Here is a 16596-nt window from a genome sequence, read left to right as displayed (position 1 = left end):
TCCATACCTCTGAATCCTGTCTCTTGTACAGCCCCCCCATGTGAAGGGCCTTGGTACTTTTTTTACGTTAAAGATACTACATAAATGCACGTTGGTATTTGAAAATCTGAAAACTTTTGCTACATACGTTATACCTTATTTACTGTGGTACTTTCATGACTACACATTCTCCATATGTTGCATTGTTTTTGTACAATGGCAGTGGAAAATCAATGCATTTGTCGTTGTGCCTCCGATTTATTCACTATGATGCATACTTAGAAGTAGGCTTGCTAGTGCTTGGACTTTGGACCAAATTACAATTTGATCTGTTTGAAAACATTTTTGGATTATGGCAAACTTCTTGAGCTCTCCGAAAGCCTAGTGACTAAATTACTGCAGACTAGTATCAAGCTATACAGACACAAGTGGCGAGTTTAATTTTTCAGGTCTTTGCTGTAGTAGCTGAATTCAGACTAGGCAGCGATTGGAGTGCTACAGTTAGTCTTTGTTTTCCTGGGCTAGGGAGGAGAGAGTTCTGCTGGGATTTACCTTATTGATACTTTTGTGGAAAGTATGAATGTCTGAAGTGGGCAGGATCTGAAATGTCCCTCAGTCAAAGTCTGGCAACATTTGTGTCTAGGTTAACACACACAATGCCAACTTAAACCGAGTACTTTCAGGAGATTAATGGGAGATAGAAGGAAAGAACAAATTTCTAGTCCCTTTCTTGCAAACAGACTGTCGCAAAGCGCTTCACAGCACATGAATTACTTCTGAAGTGCTGTAACTGTTGTGTAGGAAAATGTGGCAGCCAATTTGCACACTGCAAGATCTGACAAATAGCAATGAGATAAATTACCAGTTAATCTCTTGATGATGGATGTTGGCCAGGGTACTGGGGACCATTTACATCCATCTTTAACAGGCATTAAGGGGCTTTGCTTCCAAGTCTCATCTGACAATGCCACACTCCCCGTACTGTGCTGAGTGTCGGTGTAGATGATGTATCAAATCTGTAGTAGGGTTTCAAGCCATGACCTGACTCGGATGAATGCTACCCATTGAACCCAACCTCTGACCATATAACTGGGTTATTGGGGTAGGTGTAGTGCAGTGAGACAAAGTATTAAGTTGTTGTGAAATACCAAGACATGAACAATCCTGAAAATGTGAAAATTACATATTGTTTTCACCAAGGTCATGCTGTTTGTTTCAACAATCTTGCAATTGTGCTTTACAAACAGCAAGGTTTCACACATATGGAGGTGAATGATCAGTTAATCTGTTGAAATGTTCTGATGGATGATGCATAGCAAAGTAAATCACATCTGCAGGTATACATTGAACTGGTTACCCATGGAAGTCATCAACCCACAATAAGTTAATTTTCTTGAAACTTCATGCTAAGCAAATCTGCTGCTTACCTTGTTTTAACAAATCTCATGGGCACTGGTCAACTTTTCGATCTTGTGAGATGGATGTGTGCCATATATTTTTTAATACTTTTATTGAACAATCTGCTGAAATTAGATGCAGATTCTTTCCCTCGATGTGCTAGCGACTCTAGTGTTGCCAGAGACTTATTCAGCACTTCGATACCAGGACAATATTGGAAAAATGGCACTTAAGGCAGTATTTTTCTTTCTCCATTGTTCTCCTGAAGGCTTTGGTGCTTTGCTGGAATGTGGTTTCACAGGTGCTGCCTGTATGTTGGTACTTTGCCCAACTGGCCATTCTTGTGTTGGCTTTGACCAGTAGTGTCAGCCAGAAGTTTAATATGACAGGGCATCAAGTAATATAGGGATAATGCAGGAAAGTGAAGTTGAGGTAGATCATCAGCCATGATACTGAATGGCGGAGCAGGCTCGAGGGGCCAAATGGGCTACTCTTATTTCTTATGTTATTGGAAGAATTCAATTCACTTTCTGCTCAAAATTGGGAGATGGATAGATGATCTTCAGTGGTTCTTCACACTGACTGATGTGAAGTAATTTATTGGCTATAAAGTATTTTGGGATGTCTTGAAGGTATAAAAAGTACTGCAGTGAATGAAATGCTTTTTTTGGGCACTCGTTCTTAAGAGACCAGTTAACGTTCTGTTCCAGCATCTGGTGCTTAAAAGACTTTTTTTTTTATTGTTGCAGGAAAACCTTTAAAGTGAATGATATGCTGGCGAAAGTAGAGAAGATGAGGGGAGAGCAGGAATCTCCCAGGTAAGATGGTTTCGCAATGATTGAAAATATTGTGCACTTTGACATGCGGTGTTTCTTGATCTCAATACTTTCAGTGGAACCCTTCCAGCACATTGAGGCTGCGGTGTTTGGGTCTGTACAGTGTGTTTTCCATTATCTAGCTGCAGAGTTTGTAATTGGGGAGAGAGGAAGGAGAGAGAAAGAAAGGTTGTCTGAGAAGCAAATGTTCAACTGTTGATTTGCCAGATCTGTTAAATGGTAAAATGTGCTTAATTGGCTGGCAAACCTAGACATGTCAATTAATTAATAACCGGTGGGAACAGTGTATTGGCTGGAACTCTTGAGAATTGGGCAATATTTTTGTTCCTTGTACACTTTTTTTTACAGTAAGATTCTGCTTTTTCTCTCCTTCCCTTCCCCATCTGTAATATTTCGTAGTTATCAGTTGCCAATTGTTACATTTCTGAAATTAGTTCAAATTGTGGGCTCCATAAACACCTCTGGCCCATTCTTTGAGTCCATAATTTTTATGTTGGGAATTATGGTTTGTCAATGTTTTTAACAGCAAGAATGTTGCTTGGTAATGAGGAACCACTCCAAGGTATAATCAAATTGATATGAATTACCAACATTAATAGACAATATGCCCAATGCACTCAGCTTTCTGAATCTTCTAATTTCATTACCATATTATCAAGGAATGTGACACATGGGTGTCAATTGAAACATTTTTATTTCACGGAGGTAATTGTGTATTAAAAAAAAAATTAGTATATCAACGGTGGTTGAAAATTCCCTTCGTCTCTAGTAATTACCGATGGTTTCAATGGGCCACAAGGCTAATTTGAACATTATCCTCTTGTTCCTGATAATTTGGAAACAAAATTACATGCATGACTTGCTGGTTCTGAGGTTGTGCAATAATGGATCAGCGATGAAAATTAATATTGGCAAATGACAGGCAGAAATCTAGCTGTTTCTCCCCAGTAGAAATTGAACATGTCAGATGCACGAGAACAGGCTTTGGTTTGGTTGCGGTGTCCTCCACATTCATAGCCTGCCAATGCTTTTTGTCAAAGCTTGTGTATGAGTAATAGTTATCCGGTAAAGGTACCAGAGAGCAACTGTCGGACTGTGCCCCAGCGATGAGTCAATGCTTTCAGTTGAGTAAAGCAAGTTTGTGCTGGAAAAATTGTTGGAAGGAGGAGAAAAAAAATTAAATTTTCTACACAACTTGCATCCTTAGTGAAAGTTGCATTTTCCTAATCTGAACTCATCAGTGAGTGGAGCTTGGAATATTGTTACAAGTCCTAATCATACTCTCCAGAAACTTGCTAATCAATTTCTGGTTGCTATTTTGATTTGTATTGAAAGTGCAGAATGAGTAATAGTCACCTTTCCTGGGTGACTATTACTCATACACAAGCTTTGACAAAAATGCTGATTTTTATAATCCGAAGTGGGCCAAGGACAAATCCTGTTTCCCCTCGTTTCTTAATTTTGCAGTTTTCATTACAGTAAACTATACTGTAGATATTTAAGCTAGTAAATTTATTGTCCAAGCTAATGACTATGGATGTAGGAGTGGGAAGGGGAGTTGGGGTGGAGAGGTAGTATGATAACGTATCTGCAGAATACAAGTAAGGTTGAGAATAGAAATGTGAATAAATGAGTACCACCAAATTTTTGTTTCTGATCAGGACTCGGTAACTATAAAACCGAACGTAATTCTTGTTCAATCTTGGAACATGGCAAAAAGACCATTGCAACTCGCCGAGCTAGTCCCAGTGCCTTAAGCTATATGCTACTATATACTCTTGTACCCTTAATTTAGTTCCTTTTTTTTCAACAACTATATAGCTCTACTTTTGAATTTGTACTTGTGTCTCTGCTGTTTCACAGTTTGTTCCACATGGTCATTACCATCCTGTAAAGTGGTTAATTCTAAACTGTTAAGCATGAGAGTTTAGGCCAAAGCTAATCCCTTCAGTACCTTAACTTTTCTACCTTGGCATCCAGCAGTCAGTGTGGCTGATCTAATTGTTCTATTATGACCTATCCTTTTGGATAGATGGAGAGTATTAAAGTTCTGATTGAGCAGCATGTGTGTTAATGACCTGGATTTTTATATTGCACAAGTACGTGTGTGGGGTTCTGTTTATACAATTAAGTATAACAATTTTCCTACTCGCCAAGTGTATTTGTTATAATTGGCTTCGTAGAGTTGGAGCAGAATCTGACAACATCCACTTGGAGTTGCAATGCCAGCTGTTAATGGCGCTATTACAAAAGTTACTTGCAGCCTTTACAAGATGGATTGCAGTGACTGGGTGTGCTCTGTTATATAATGGGTTGCTGTTTGTGTACAGATATTCTTGAGCTGCAAGGGAATTAATTTTTTTAATTTTTCTCCAGTTTGACAGCTCATCTGCAACTTACATTTACTGGTTTCTTCCATAAAAATGGTATGTATGTTAGTTATGGTGTTGGGTACAGGGAAGTCCCTGTTAAGTGTTATTGCTCAATGTAATAATGGATTCTAACCCTTCAAAATTCCACCTCTTGTGTCTTTGTGTGTCATCTCCAGTAAGCCTTTGTTTTTGTGGAGGTAGCAGATGGGTGGAGGAGGAGACCTGGTTCATAGTTGGAAACAAGATAATCCTTGCATCAATACTTTCATTTAAAGTTCATGTTTCGATTGCACTGCAATATATATAAATTAGTATGATGCATAGCTGTGATGTGTGTTCCATTCATGGCATTATGCAGAACACACCCACTATTCATTTCAGAGTTCCCTGATTACTCACAGGCAGAATATGAATCTCCTCATCCCCATACGATTGGTAACCTTGGCGCATGGACCTGGCTGGGATTCAGGCATTTCATTATTGTGTATGCCTGTCTATTATGCACTGCCTATAAGTAGCCTTTCTAAATTGCCATTTTCTCCTCACTTTCTAACCTGACTGCCAGTTTTTGTGTATGAATTAAAAAAAAACATTGATCTGCCAGTGTCCATGTTTTCTTTTGGGAAGGTGGTGAACATTTCATTTTTAATTAAAAGCCAGATTAATTGGTTGATTTCACTTGCTGCTTAAGGCACTGAATAGCTGAACCATGCAGACCAGGAGCGTCCCAGGTTTGTGCTGAGTTTGCTCAGCTACATCCTCCGTAATATTGGTCTTGGTGCTCCTGGTTTAGAAAATATTAACCACAGTTATAGTTCTTGATCATTATCCTGTGACCTCTGAAAGTGGACGTTGTATTAAGGCAAGAGCAGGGTCGGCTCACCGTGCAATTTAATATGCTGCCATTTGCACATAGTGCAAGACCACTTGGGCAAAATGACTGGTGCCTATATCTTGGTGGTTAAGGAGGGGAGAAAATGGTGGGGAAAGGAATAATGGGGACAAAAAACAGTAAGTGGAATGGATAACAAGAAGTCAACGCCTGGAGGTAATGTTAGTTAGGCAAGGTGGCTTCCAATTGGCATTTAATGTTGAAGGAATAATTTCCCCATGAAGTCAGTGAGCACATGCACTGTATTGGTGGGATTGGAAAGTGGTTAGTGTTCCTCCTTCTGATAGCTGTGTTCAATGACCTCTGCTGGATGTGTAGCTGTTGAGTGAGGACAGAATTGGCCGTTGTTGTGATGTGTCTTCGGGATCTTTCATCCATTTTACTCTAGATATTTTTGACTTCCATGCTTCAGCCCTTGCTCCTTGCATCTTGTAGAGGTTTTTCACTTGCCCTGATAGTTAGGTAAAGTGTATAGCATACGCAGGAAAACAAACAGAAATAAAAACATACGATGCTTGAAAAAAGAGAACTCGTCTGGTCAGTATCTGTAGAGAAGACGGGTTGTGCAACCATTCAGAACAAAGACCGAAGATGTCATGTTTTCGTACGGTTGGAGGGGGTGCGAGGGCATGAAATCGCCTACAAACTGTTTCATGAATGTTTGGATGTAATGATAGCCAGTGAGATGATGCAGAGAAATAAAAAGGACACAACAATGTGGCATGGGGAAGTGAACAGGCGAGAGGTTCACGCAAACAAAAACATGAGAAAATCAGCAGGATTTCCAGCATCTGTCGTTTTTCTTATAACAAACTGATCTTAATTATATCTGCCTTCCTCCGTCCCATCACTCCATAGGATTCTCCTCGGTTTTGAAAGGTGGGGAAGTGACGTTGGATCTTTTTATTTGGGCTAAAAATGGCAGATGAATTCCAGTAAATAGACATTTAAACTGACATTTTATCAGTGTGCTGATAGCTCCTCATGTAAATGGTGTCCAACTCTAGTTGACAATTTTTCCATCTTTTACTCCTTTCCTCCTGCTATGGAGATTTAATTTATCTATTCGCTTCTGAGATTCCATTAATTTAGACTGAAGATCAATTTCAAATTACCACCTGTTAAATTCAAAAAGCTGACAACTGAACACCTATCTGAGCAAATCACCCGTTTGTATAGGATTGTCATGGTGTCCTCTTGGGCAAAATGACCACTGAACAATAGTTACAGCTTTAAATTGAGTTAAGCTGGGGGTGATTTCTGTAAATAAATCTGACTTTAACGAGTGCTGTGACCAGATCTATGGAGCTGATACCAGATTGAAACTTGAGACAAAAATGGGTCATATTAGCCACATCTTTCTCCCCCCCCCCGCCCTTCACTAACTGAGTTCTCGTTCCATGCTTTGATGCTCGTGTAGTCCAAAACTGCATTAATTCCTGAAGCAATAGTCTCAACAATCTTGTTTTGAGAACCATGATGACACTGGGTGACCATGTATCCTTGCAGGGTGATGCTCCATTGCTATAAATGCACATTTTTGTCACTAGTTTCCAGTAAGCACAGCGTTGTTTGACTGTGTAGCTAATGCAGTCCTGGATAAGTTTTGTTGTAACTTCTGCAGCATCCAGATTAAGCTTCAAGGTTCTTTTTCAATTGTTGAACCACCTTTCTCTTGCGGCAGTAGCTTGTGACTTTAACGGCGGTGGTTATTCCCCATGGTTATTTAACTGGCTCAATAGAGCAGTGATGTATCGTGCACTGTGACAACTCCAGTCATCCGGACAAGGTAGTACAGGTTCTGTACATGGCATCTTTCGGCCTAGTGGAAGTACTTTAGGCATTAATGGACCAGTATGGGCTTCACCTGGTATCGGGTCAGTTATTACTACAGTTGGGAACCAGTCCACCCGCTGAATGCATGTACCTGTTCTATGAAGTGAACTGGACCTCATGCGTGGTGACCACCCATTTGCCTGATTGGATGTTCTGTGTCCACATGGTGATCTGAGCAAACTAATTCGCTGGTAGTTACTCTCTGATACCTCACCCAATTGGCATTATTCAGCTGTGAGATTGGATAGAGTGGTGCCAGTCTATTTATCCACAAGGGCAAACCTAAGCAAGCCTCTTAAGTCGTTGCCCAAAGTCCGCATGCATTAACTTTCAGCGGGAGCTCAGCCAGACCTGTGAGTACTGAGGCAAACTGTAATGCCCCTCCCCTCCCCTCCCCCTGCCTGAGGTCAGCTGATTAAGCTCAGACCAGCAATTCTACTCTAGATCCTTCCTGATCTGTGTGGCTCAACTACTCACTGGAAAAATACTTTTATAATTTCTCTGCTAAGGTGTTGTATTGAATAGAAATTGGTTCCCAATAAAAATAAATGTGGCCCCCATTCCCCCCCCCCCCCCCAACCAAGTAAAGGTGTTCTTTGTGCTGGTTTAAATCCATTGCGGCAAATAATCACAAAACTCTGGAAATCTAAGTATAGTCAAACCTTTTCTGGATTAAGTAAGCGTTTAGGTTGCAGTGTGATGTCTTTTGTAGTTCAGCATTAAATGGGACACTAATGTTCTACATTTGTCACTGAGCAGTCAACATATCACAGCCTAAAATAGTACGTTTCTGGCCTCCCAGGTCACAGCATCCTATGGATAAAGGGATGTGCAGGGAACCTGCCACTGTGCCAATATCCCTCTTCAGTTCAGCTAGATGCGAGAGGGGGTGAGCTGGGTGACTTGCCCTGATTTCTCTCTCTTTGTGGGAAATGCCAGTCTTCCACTTGGTACCCTGTGACGGCTTGGCAGAGATTGAGAGTTGGCTGTGGAATGGCAGATGCAACCTTGTGTCCTGATCTGTGGCACGGCATGAAACATTAATGTATTGATTCAACTTAAACTGGTACGTTCTTGTTTTATTTGACTAGACTAAGCTAAATTTAGTCTTTATGCCTTGTAGGTAAATCTGAGAGAATAGTACCATATTTAGACAAAACTGATATTTCAGTTCACTTGTTGAGGATTGTTAATGAATTGGAACTTTAACCTTTTCACTGATTTGAATCTGTTTTATGACTCTTGTGTATTTCCCCCCCATCCCAACTAGAAAAGCCATCTCAAAACTCAGAGAACGAGCAAAATTCTGTATCCCTGGAGGTGCTGCTTGTTAAAGTCTGTCACAAAAAACGTAAGGTAGAGTATACAGATCTTTCATTCTCCTAACTCGCGCTGTCACCTGGGATGCTTCTATTACATTGTGGACTCTTGAAAGAGCAATGTTGATTAGTGAAAACTGTTTGGCAGCTTTACAGACTTTGATCTATAATCCTGGTGAAGATACTTAGATTCTGTACATGATGATAAATAATGTAGGGTATAATGTTCTGCTTGATTTGACTTTCTGGCAGGGTAGAGAGAAAGTTTCCTCTGGGGATTAAGAGTTGGGCAAAGTGCATGATAGATTGGATTGTACCAGAATAGATTTGATGACTCAATTGGCCTTTACATTCTCTAGTTGTGTTTTTATATCTGGCAACCATAGCCATCCTTTTCAAGATCCCATCCAGCTTAACAATTTGTCTACTTTAAATTTGAATAGCCCAAAAGAATTCCGCATCCACATTGCAACTAATCTTGTGATTTAGTAAGTAAAACCTTTTGCCGTCTTTACATCCAGGGTGTTAGAAGCAGTTGCTTTTTTTGCATTATGTCTCTTCCAATTTCTTCCACTAAGGTTAGGCAGAGTTGATTTAGCGCAAGTGGCTTTCATACTTTCAAGGGATTGAACTGTCTGAGAGAATGTTGTGTAGCTGAAACATGACTGCTTTCTCCAGTTTAAATTGACCCATTTGTTTATCCTGATGACACAGCCGTTTCACCAAAACTATTTGTCACTTTTTGTGCACTTTATTTCCTTTCCTCAACTCACTGACTCTTACTGGGATACAGCTCCACGGATGCCAGTATCTCTCTGGTACTTGTCCAAGTGCTTATGTATGTATGAGGTTAGAATGTCATCGCAGCCTAGCCTAATTCAGTCTTCACCATTTGTCATCGCAAGTGCACTTTCCAATAAGAGTTGCTGAAGCGAGCAGGAACAAGAATCCTGGATGATTTCCCCCTTCCCGATCCAAGGATGTGGAGATGGTGCTATTTCCACAATGTCACAATCCTTTCTGCACATTCCTTTCAACTTTTAACTGTTCTTGGTCTTTCACATCTAAATTTTAATAAATTCAAATTGGTCACTTCTATGTCTATGTCTATGGTGAGTTAGGGGTTTCACCGCCAGATGTTGAGTTGCTGATCTCAGCAGAAGCAACGTGGGGAAAGAGTGGGACTAGTTGGATAGATTTTTCAAAGAGCCTTCACAGGTACGATGGGCCAAATAGTCTCCTGTGCTGTATCATTCTACGGTTCATTGCTGTGGACAATTCTTGAGCAGAGGTGAAATACGGCATGGGGAAAAAAAATCAGACAGGAGGATCTTCCTGGGAATGTACTCCTAGCAGCAAGCTTACGAATAGTTGAGAGTAGGTGCAGACGTTTTGTTGCCAAAGATGCCTGGGGGGAAAGTGGGGAAATTCACGTCCTCTCAAAAGTACCAAGAATAAAGTTGACCGTCGGAATTATGGTTTGAAATTTTAAACTGTTTTGTGCTTGTTCCTGCGTTTACAGTCCTTAATAGATGCAAACTCTGTTATACTACTAAAATGCATTGGCAGGGCATTATAGAAAGATAGCCCTGAAAATTTACTAGCAATAAAAACCTGATCAGAATTTCTTTAAAATTGGTGATCAATGCTAGTATAAATACATTTTTTATTTAAATCAAGAAACCATGGTAAAGGAACACGGTGCATAGCACAAAGTTGAAAAGACCCAATGATGAGGAAAATGAAGTACTAGTTAGGTGGTGGATTTGAGCTGGTTTTGAAGGCTAGACTTTGAGGCAGGTGAGGAGCTCGATAATTTTGCGTTCCTGTGGAAGATTGAGTGAGACTGTGGTGTGATTGCACAGTCAGATTAGAGAGAGATGGAAAAGCATCTGGTGAAGATGCTGTGTAATGAGACAGGGTTAATAAATAATCTCGTAGTAAAGGATCCTCTAGGAATGAGGTTGAATTTCAAATTTAGTTGGCGGGTGAGAAAGTTGGATCTCAAACCAATGTCCTAAGCTTAAATAAAGGAGACTACAAAGGTATGAGGGCAGAGTTGGCTAAAGTGGACTGGGGAAATAGATTAAAGTGGGACGGTTGAACAGTGGCAGACATTGAAGGAGATATTTCATAACTCGCAACAAAAATATATCCCAATGAGAAGGAAAGATTGTAAGAGAAGGGATAACCATCTGTGGCTAACTAAGGAAATAAGGGATGGTGTCAAATTAAAAACAAAGGCATACAGTGCTGCCAAGACTAGTGGGAGGCCAGAGGATTGGGAAACTTTTAAAAGCCAGCAAAGAATGACTAAAAAAAAATAAGAGTGAAGATAGATTATGAAAGTAAACTAGCACGAAATATAAAAACAGTAAGAGTTTCTACAGGCACATAAAAAGGAAAAGAGTGGCATGCATTGGTGGTTCTGGGGTAGATTTCTCGCCTGCCACACGGGAGACCCGCGTTCGATTCCCGAGCAATACAGCTTTTCATTCGATAAGGTGCCACACAAAAGGTTACTGCAGAAGATAGAGGTACGCGGAGTCAGAGGAAATGAATTAGCATGGATAGAGAATTGGCTGGCGAACAGAAAGCAGAGTCGGGATAAATGGGTCCTTTTCGGTTTGGAAATCGGTGGTTAGTGGTGTGCCACAGGGATCGGTTCTGGAACCACAACTGTTTACAATATACATAGATGACCTGGAAGAGGGGACAGAGTGTAGTGTAACAAAATTTGCAGATGAGACAAAGATTAGTGGGAAAGCGGGTTGTGTAGAGGACACAGAGGCTGCAAAGAGATTTGGATAGGTTAAGCGAATGGGCTACGGTTTGGCGGATGGAATACAATGTCGGAAAGTGTGAGGTCATCCACCTTGGGGGGGGGGGGGGGGGGGGGGAGAGGGAAACGGTAAAAGGGAATATTATTTGAATGGGCAGAAATTACAACACGCTGAGGTGCAGAGGGACCTGGGGGTCCTTGTGCATGAAACTCTTTTTGGAGTTTATCTGCAAAACAAAACACATTAAACCGTGCCACCCGACCTGGGTGACACACCAGACATTTACAAGGCCCTTTTTTTCTTTTTCTTTGGTTTTTTTTGGGTTTTTTTTTCTCCTTTTTTTTGGGCACTAAAATCACAATTTTTCCCCAGTGCCCCCTATAAAAGGGAAGGGGACACTAAAAACACCGGCAATTAAAACAAATTAAACTTTAAAACGTAAAATCAAATTAAAATTTGGTTGCCGGGCGTGATGATGCACTCCAGTCCCTCCGGTGCCCACCTCTCGCGGAAGGCCGCGAGCGTACCGGTGGACACCACGTGCTCCATCTCCAAGGACACCCTGGACCGGATGTAAGAGCGGAAGAGAGGCAGGCAGTCAGGTTGAACGACCCCCTCGACCGCCCGCTGCCTGGACCGGCTGATGGCACCCTTGGCCGTGCCCAGGAGCAGTCCTACGAGGAGGCCTTCGGACCTACCTGCTCCCCTCCGCGCAGGGTGCCCAAAGATCAGGAGAGTGGGACTGAAGTGCAGCCAGAATTTCAGGAGCAGCCCCTTCAAATAATGGAACAGGGGCTGCAACCTCGTGCACTCAATAAAAACATGGAACACGGACTCTTCCAGACCGCAGAAATTGCAGGCAGCCTGTGTTAGTTTGCAGGTGCAGCAGGTAATCAGGAAGGCGAATGGAATGTTGGCCTTCATTGCGAGAGGGATGGAATACAAAAGCAGGGAGGTCCTGCTGCAACTGTATAGGGTATTGGTAAGGCCACACCTGGAGTACTGCATGCAGTTTTGGTCACCTTACTTAAGGAAGGATATACTAGTTTTGGAGGGGGTACAGAGACGATTCACTAGGCTGATTCCGGAGATGAGGGGGTTACCTTATGATGATAGATTGAGTAGACTGGGTCTTTACTCGTTGGAGTTCAGAAGGATCAGGGGTGATCTTATAGAAACATTTAAAATCATGAAAGGGATAGACAAGATAGAGGCAGAGAGGTTGTTTCCACTGGTAGGGGAGACGAGAACTAGGGGGCACAGCCTCAAAATACGGGGGAGCCGATTTAAAACAGAGTTGAGAAGGAATTTTTTCTCCCAGAGGGTTGTGAATCTCTGGAATTCTCTGCCCAAGGAAGCAGTTGAGGCTAGCTCATTGAATGTATTCAAGTCACAGATAGATTTTTAACCAATAAGGGAATTAAGGGTTATGGGGAGCGGGCGGGTAAGTGGAGCTGAGTCCACGGCCAGATCAGCCATGATCTTATTGAATGGCGGAGCAGGCTCGAGGGGCTAGATGGCCTAATCCTGTTCCTAATTCTTGTTATGTTCCCTGAGAGGATGAGGCTGGGGAATTAATCATGGGAAATGGCAGAGGCGTTGAACAAATATTTTGTATCTGTCCTCATTGTAGAAGACACTAAAAACATTCCAATAGTGGATAATCAAAGGGGCTATAGGGAGGGAGAACTTAATGCAATCACTATCACTACTGAAGTAGTACTCTGTTTAAAAAAAAATAATGAGACTAAAGGCAGGTAAGTCCCCTGGACTTGAAGGCTTACATCCTAGGGTCTTAAAAGAAGTGGCTGCAGAGGTAGTGGATGCATTGGTTGTAATCTACCAAAATTTCCTGAATTCCGTGGCGGTCCCAGCGGATTGGAAAATCGCAAATGTAACGCCCATATTTTTAAAAAAAAAAAGGAGGCAGACATAAAGCAGGAAACTATCGACCTGTTAGCCTAACATCTGTTGTTGGGAAAATGTTGGAGTCCATTATTAAGGAAGCAGTAGCGGGACATTTGGAAAAGCACAAATCAATTAAATAGAGTCAGCATGGTTTTATAAAGGGAAATCATGTTTGATAAATTTGTTGGAGTTCTTTGAGGATGTAACGAGCAGGGTGGATAAAGGGGAACCAGTGGTTGTGGTGTATTTGGATTTCCAGAAGGTATTCAATAAGGTACCACTGAAAAGGTTACTGCACATGATAAAAGTTCACGGGGTTGGGGGTAATATATTAGAATGGATAGACGATTGTTTTCTGTTAGTTAGCCAGAGTCAAGATAAATGGGTCATTTTTCGGTTGGCAAACAGTGACTAGTAGGGTGCTGCAGGGATCTATGCTGGATCCTCAACTATTTACAATCTATATTAATGACTTGGATGAAGGGATCGAGTGTAATGTAGCCAAGTTTACTGCCGATACAAAGATAGGTGGGAAAACAAATCGCTAGGGGATTTGAGTACAGGAGCAGGGAGGTCTTACTGCAGTTGTACAGGGCTTTAGTGAGGCCTCACCTGGAATATTGCATTCAGTTTTGGTCTCCTAATCTGAGGAAGGATGTTCTTGCCATTGAGGGAATGCAGCGAAGGTTCATCAGACTGATTCCCGGGATGGCAGGACTGACTGACATGAGGAGAGACTGGATCGACTGGGCTTGAACTCACTGGAATTCAGAAGGATGAGAGGGGTTAAGTCATGGCAGGAGAGCTCGGTAACGTGATATGCTCCTCCTGTACCATGTGGGAACTCTGACACTTCCGGTGTCCCTGACGACTACGTGTGCGGGAAATGTATCCGCCTCCAGCTCCTGACTGACCGCGTTGCGGAATTGGAGCTGAGGGTGGATTCACTCTGGAGCATCCACGATGCTGAGAATGACGTGAGTAGCACGTATAGCGAGTTGGTCTTACCGCAGGTGAAAGGTCCACAGCCAGATAGGGAATGGAAGACCAGCAGGAAGAGCAGTGCAAGGAAGGTAGTGCAGGGGTCCCTTGCAGTCATCCCCCTGTAAAACAGATACACTGCTTTGAGTACTGTTGAGGGGGATGACTCATCAGGGGAGGGCAGCAGCAGCCAAGTTCATGGCACAGTGGCTGGCTCTGTTGCACAGGAGGGCAGGAAAAAGAGTGGGCGAGTGATAGTGATAGGGGATTCAATTGTAAGGGGAATAGATAGGCGTTTCTGTGGCCGCAACCGAGACTCCAGGATGGTATGTTGCCTCCCTGGTGCAAGGGTCAAGGATGTCGCGGAGCGGGTGCAGGACATTCTGAAAAGGGAGGGTGAACAGCTAGTTGTCGTGGTGCACATTGGTACCAACGATATAGGTTTAAAAAAAGGGATGAGGTCCTATGAGCCGAATTTAAGGAGCTAGGAGCTAAATTTAAAACGTAGGACCTCAAAAGTAGTAATCTCGGGATTGCTACCAGTGCCACGTGCTAGTCAGAGTAGGAATCGCAGGATAGCTCAGATGAATACGTGGCTTGAGCAGTGGTGCAGCAGGGAGGGATTCAAATTCCTGGGGCATTGGAACTGGTTCTGGGGGAGGTGGGACCAATACAAACCGGACAGTCTGCACCTAGGCTGGACCGGAACCAATGTCCTAGGGAGAGTGTTTGCTAGTGCTGTTGGGGAGGAGCAAAACTAATATGGCAGGGGGATGGGAATCAATGCAGGGAGACAGAGGGAAACAAAAAGGAGACAAAAGCAAAAGACAGAAAGGAGATGAGTAAAAGTGGAGGGCAGAGAAACCCAAGGCAAAAAACAAAAAGGGCCACTGAATATAAAGGGGCTGCAGGAGGGGTCAAAACTAAAAATCATGGTTTTAAAAACTAGGATTAAAACACTCCACCTAAATGCACGCAGCATTCGAAATAAAGTAAATGAGTTGACGGCACAAATCAGTACAAATGGGTATGATTTGGTGGCCATTACAGAAACGTGGTTGCAGGGTGGCCAAGACTGGGAATTAAACATACAGGGGTATCTGACAATCGGAAAGATAGACAAGAAGGGAAAGGAGGTGGGGTAGCTCTGTTAATAAAGGATGATATCAGGGCAGTTGTGAGAGACGATATTGGCTCTAATGAATAAAATGTTGAATCATTGTGGGTGGAGATTAGAGATAGTAAGGGGAAAAAGTCACTGGTGGGTGTAGTTCATAGGCCCCCAAATAATAATTTCACGGGGCGGGCAATAATCAAGGGAATAATGGAGGCATGTGAAAAAGGAACGGCAGTAGTCATGGGGGATTTTAACCTACATATCGATTGGTGAACTCAAATCGCATGGGGTAGCCTTGAGGAGAAATTCATAGAATGCATATGGGATTGTTTCTTAGAACAGTATGTTACAGAACCTACAAGGGAGCAAGCTATCTTGGATCTGGTCCTGTGTAATGAGACAGGAATAATAAACGATCTCCTAGTAAAAGATCCTCTCAATGAGTGATCACAGTATGATTGAATTTGTAATACAGATTGAGGGTGAGGAAGTTGTGTCAAACGAGCGTACTATGCTTAAACAAAGGGGACTACAGTGGCATGAGGGCAGAGTTGACTAAAGTAGACTGGGAACACAGACTAAACGGTGGCACAATTGAGGAACAGTGGAGGACTTTTAAGGAGCTCTTTCATAGTGCACAACAAAAATATATTGCAGTGAAAAAGAAGGGCGGTAAGAGAAGGGATAACCAGCCGTGGATAACCAAGGAAATAAAAGAGATATCAAATCAAAGACCAATGCGTATAAGGTGGCCAAGGTTAATGGGAAACTAGAGGATTGGGAAAATTTTAAACGACAGCAAAGAATGACTAAAAAAGCAATAAAGGAAAGATAGATTTCGAAGGTAAACTTGCGCAAAACATAAAGATAGTAAAAGCTTTTACAGATATATAAAATGGAAAAGTGACTAAAGTAAATGTTGGTTCCTTAGAAGATGAGAAGGGGGATTTAATAATGGGAAATGTGGAAATGGCTGACACCGTAAACAATTATTTTGCTTCGGTCTTCACAGTGGAAGACACAAAAATCATGCCAAAAATTGCTGGTCATGGGAATGTGGGAAGGGAGGACCTTGAGATAATCACTATCACTAGGGGGGTAGTGCTGGACAGGCTAATGGGACTCAAGGTAGACAAGTCCCCTGGTCCTGATGCAATGCATCCCAGGGTATTAAA

At 42.2% G+C, this 16596-nt stretch overlaps 1 protein-coding gene across 2 annotated transcripts in view; it reads left to right on the top strand.

The window, feature by feature from the left end:
• Window positions 1–16596, top strand: part of LOC139226854 (polycomb protein Suz12-like) — a 71290-nt gene that overhangs the window by 27593 nt on the left and 27101 nt on the right. For both annotated transcript variants that reach the window (XM_070857935.1, XM_070857936.1), the window contains 3 exons: window positions 2127–2195; window positions 4590–4639; window positions 8584–8669. In XM_070857935.1, the coding sequence (XP_070714036.1) occupies window positions 2127–2195; window positions 4590–4639; window positions 8584–8669 (205 nt within the window). The remainder of the gene's footprint in view (window positions 1–2126; window positions 2196–4589; window positions 4640–8583; window positions 8670–16596) is intronic.

This window comes from Pristiophorus japonicus, chromosome 16 (genome assembly GCF_044704955.1).
Source record: "Pristiophorus japonicus isolate sPriJap1 chromosome 16, sPriJap1.hap1, whole genome shotgun sequence".
In the NCBI taxonomy this organism is placed as follows: domain Eukaryota; kingdom Metazoa; phylum Chordata; class Chondrichthyes; family Pristiophoridae; genus Pristiophorus; species Pristiophorus japonicus.
This window is presented reverse-complemented; position numbering and strand designations above follow the sequence as displayed.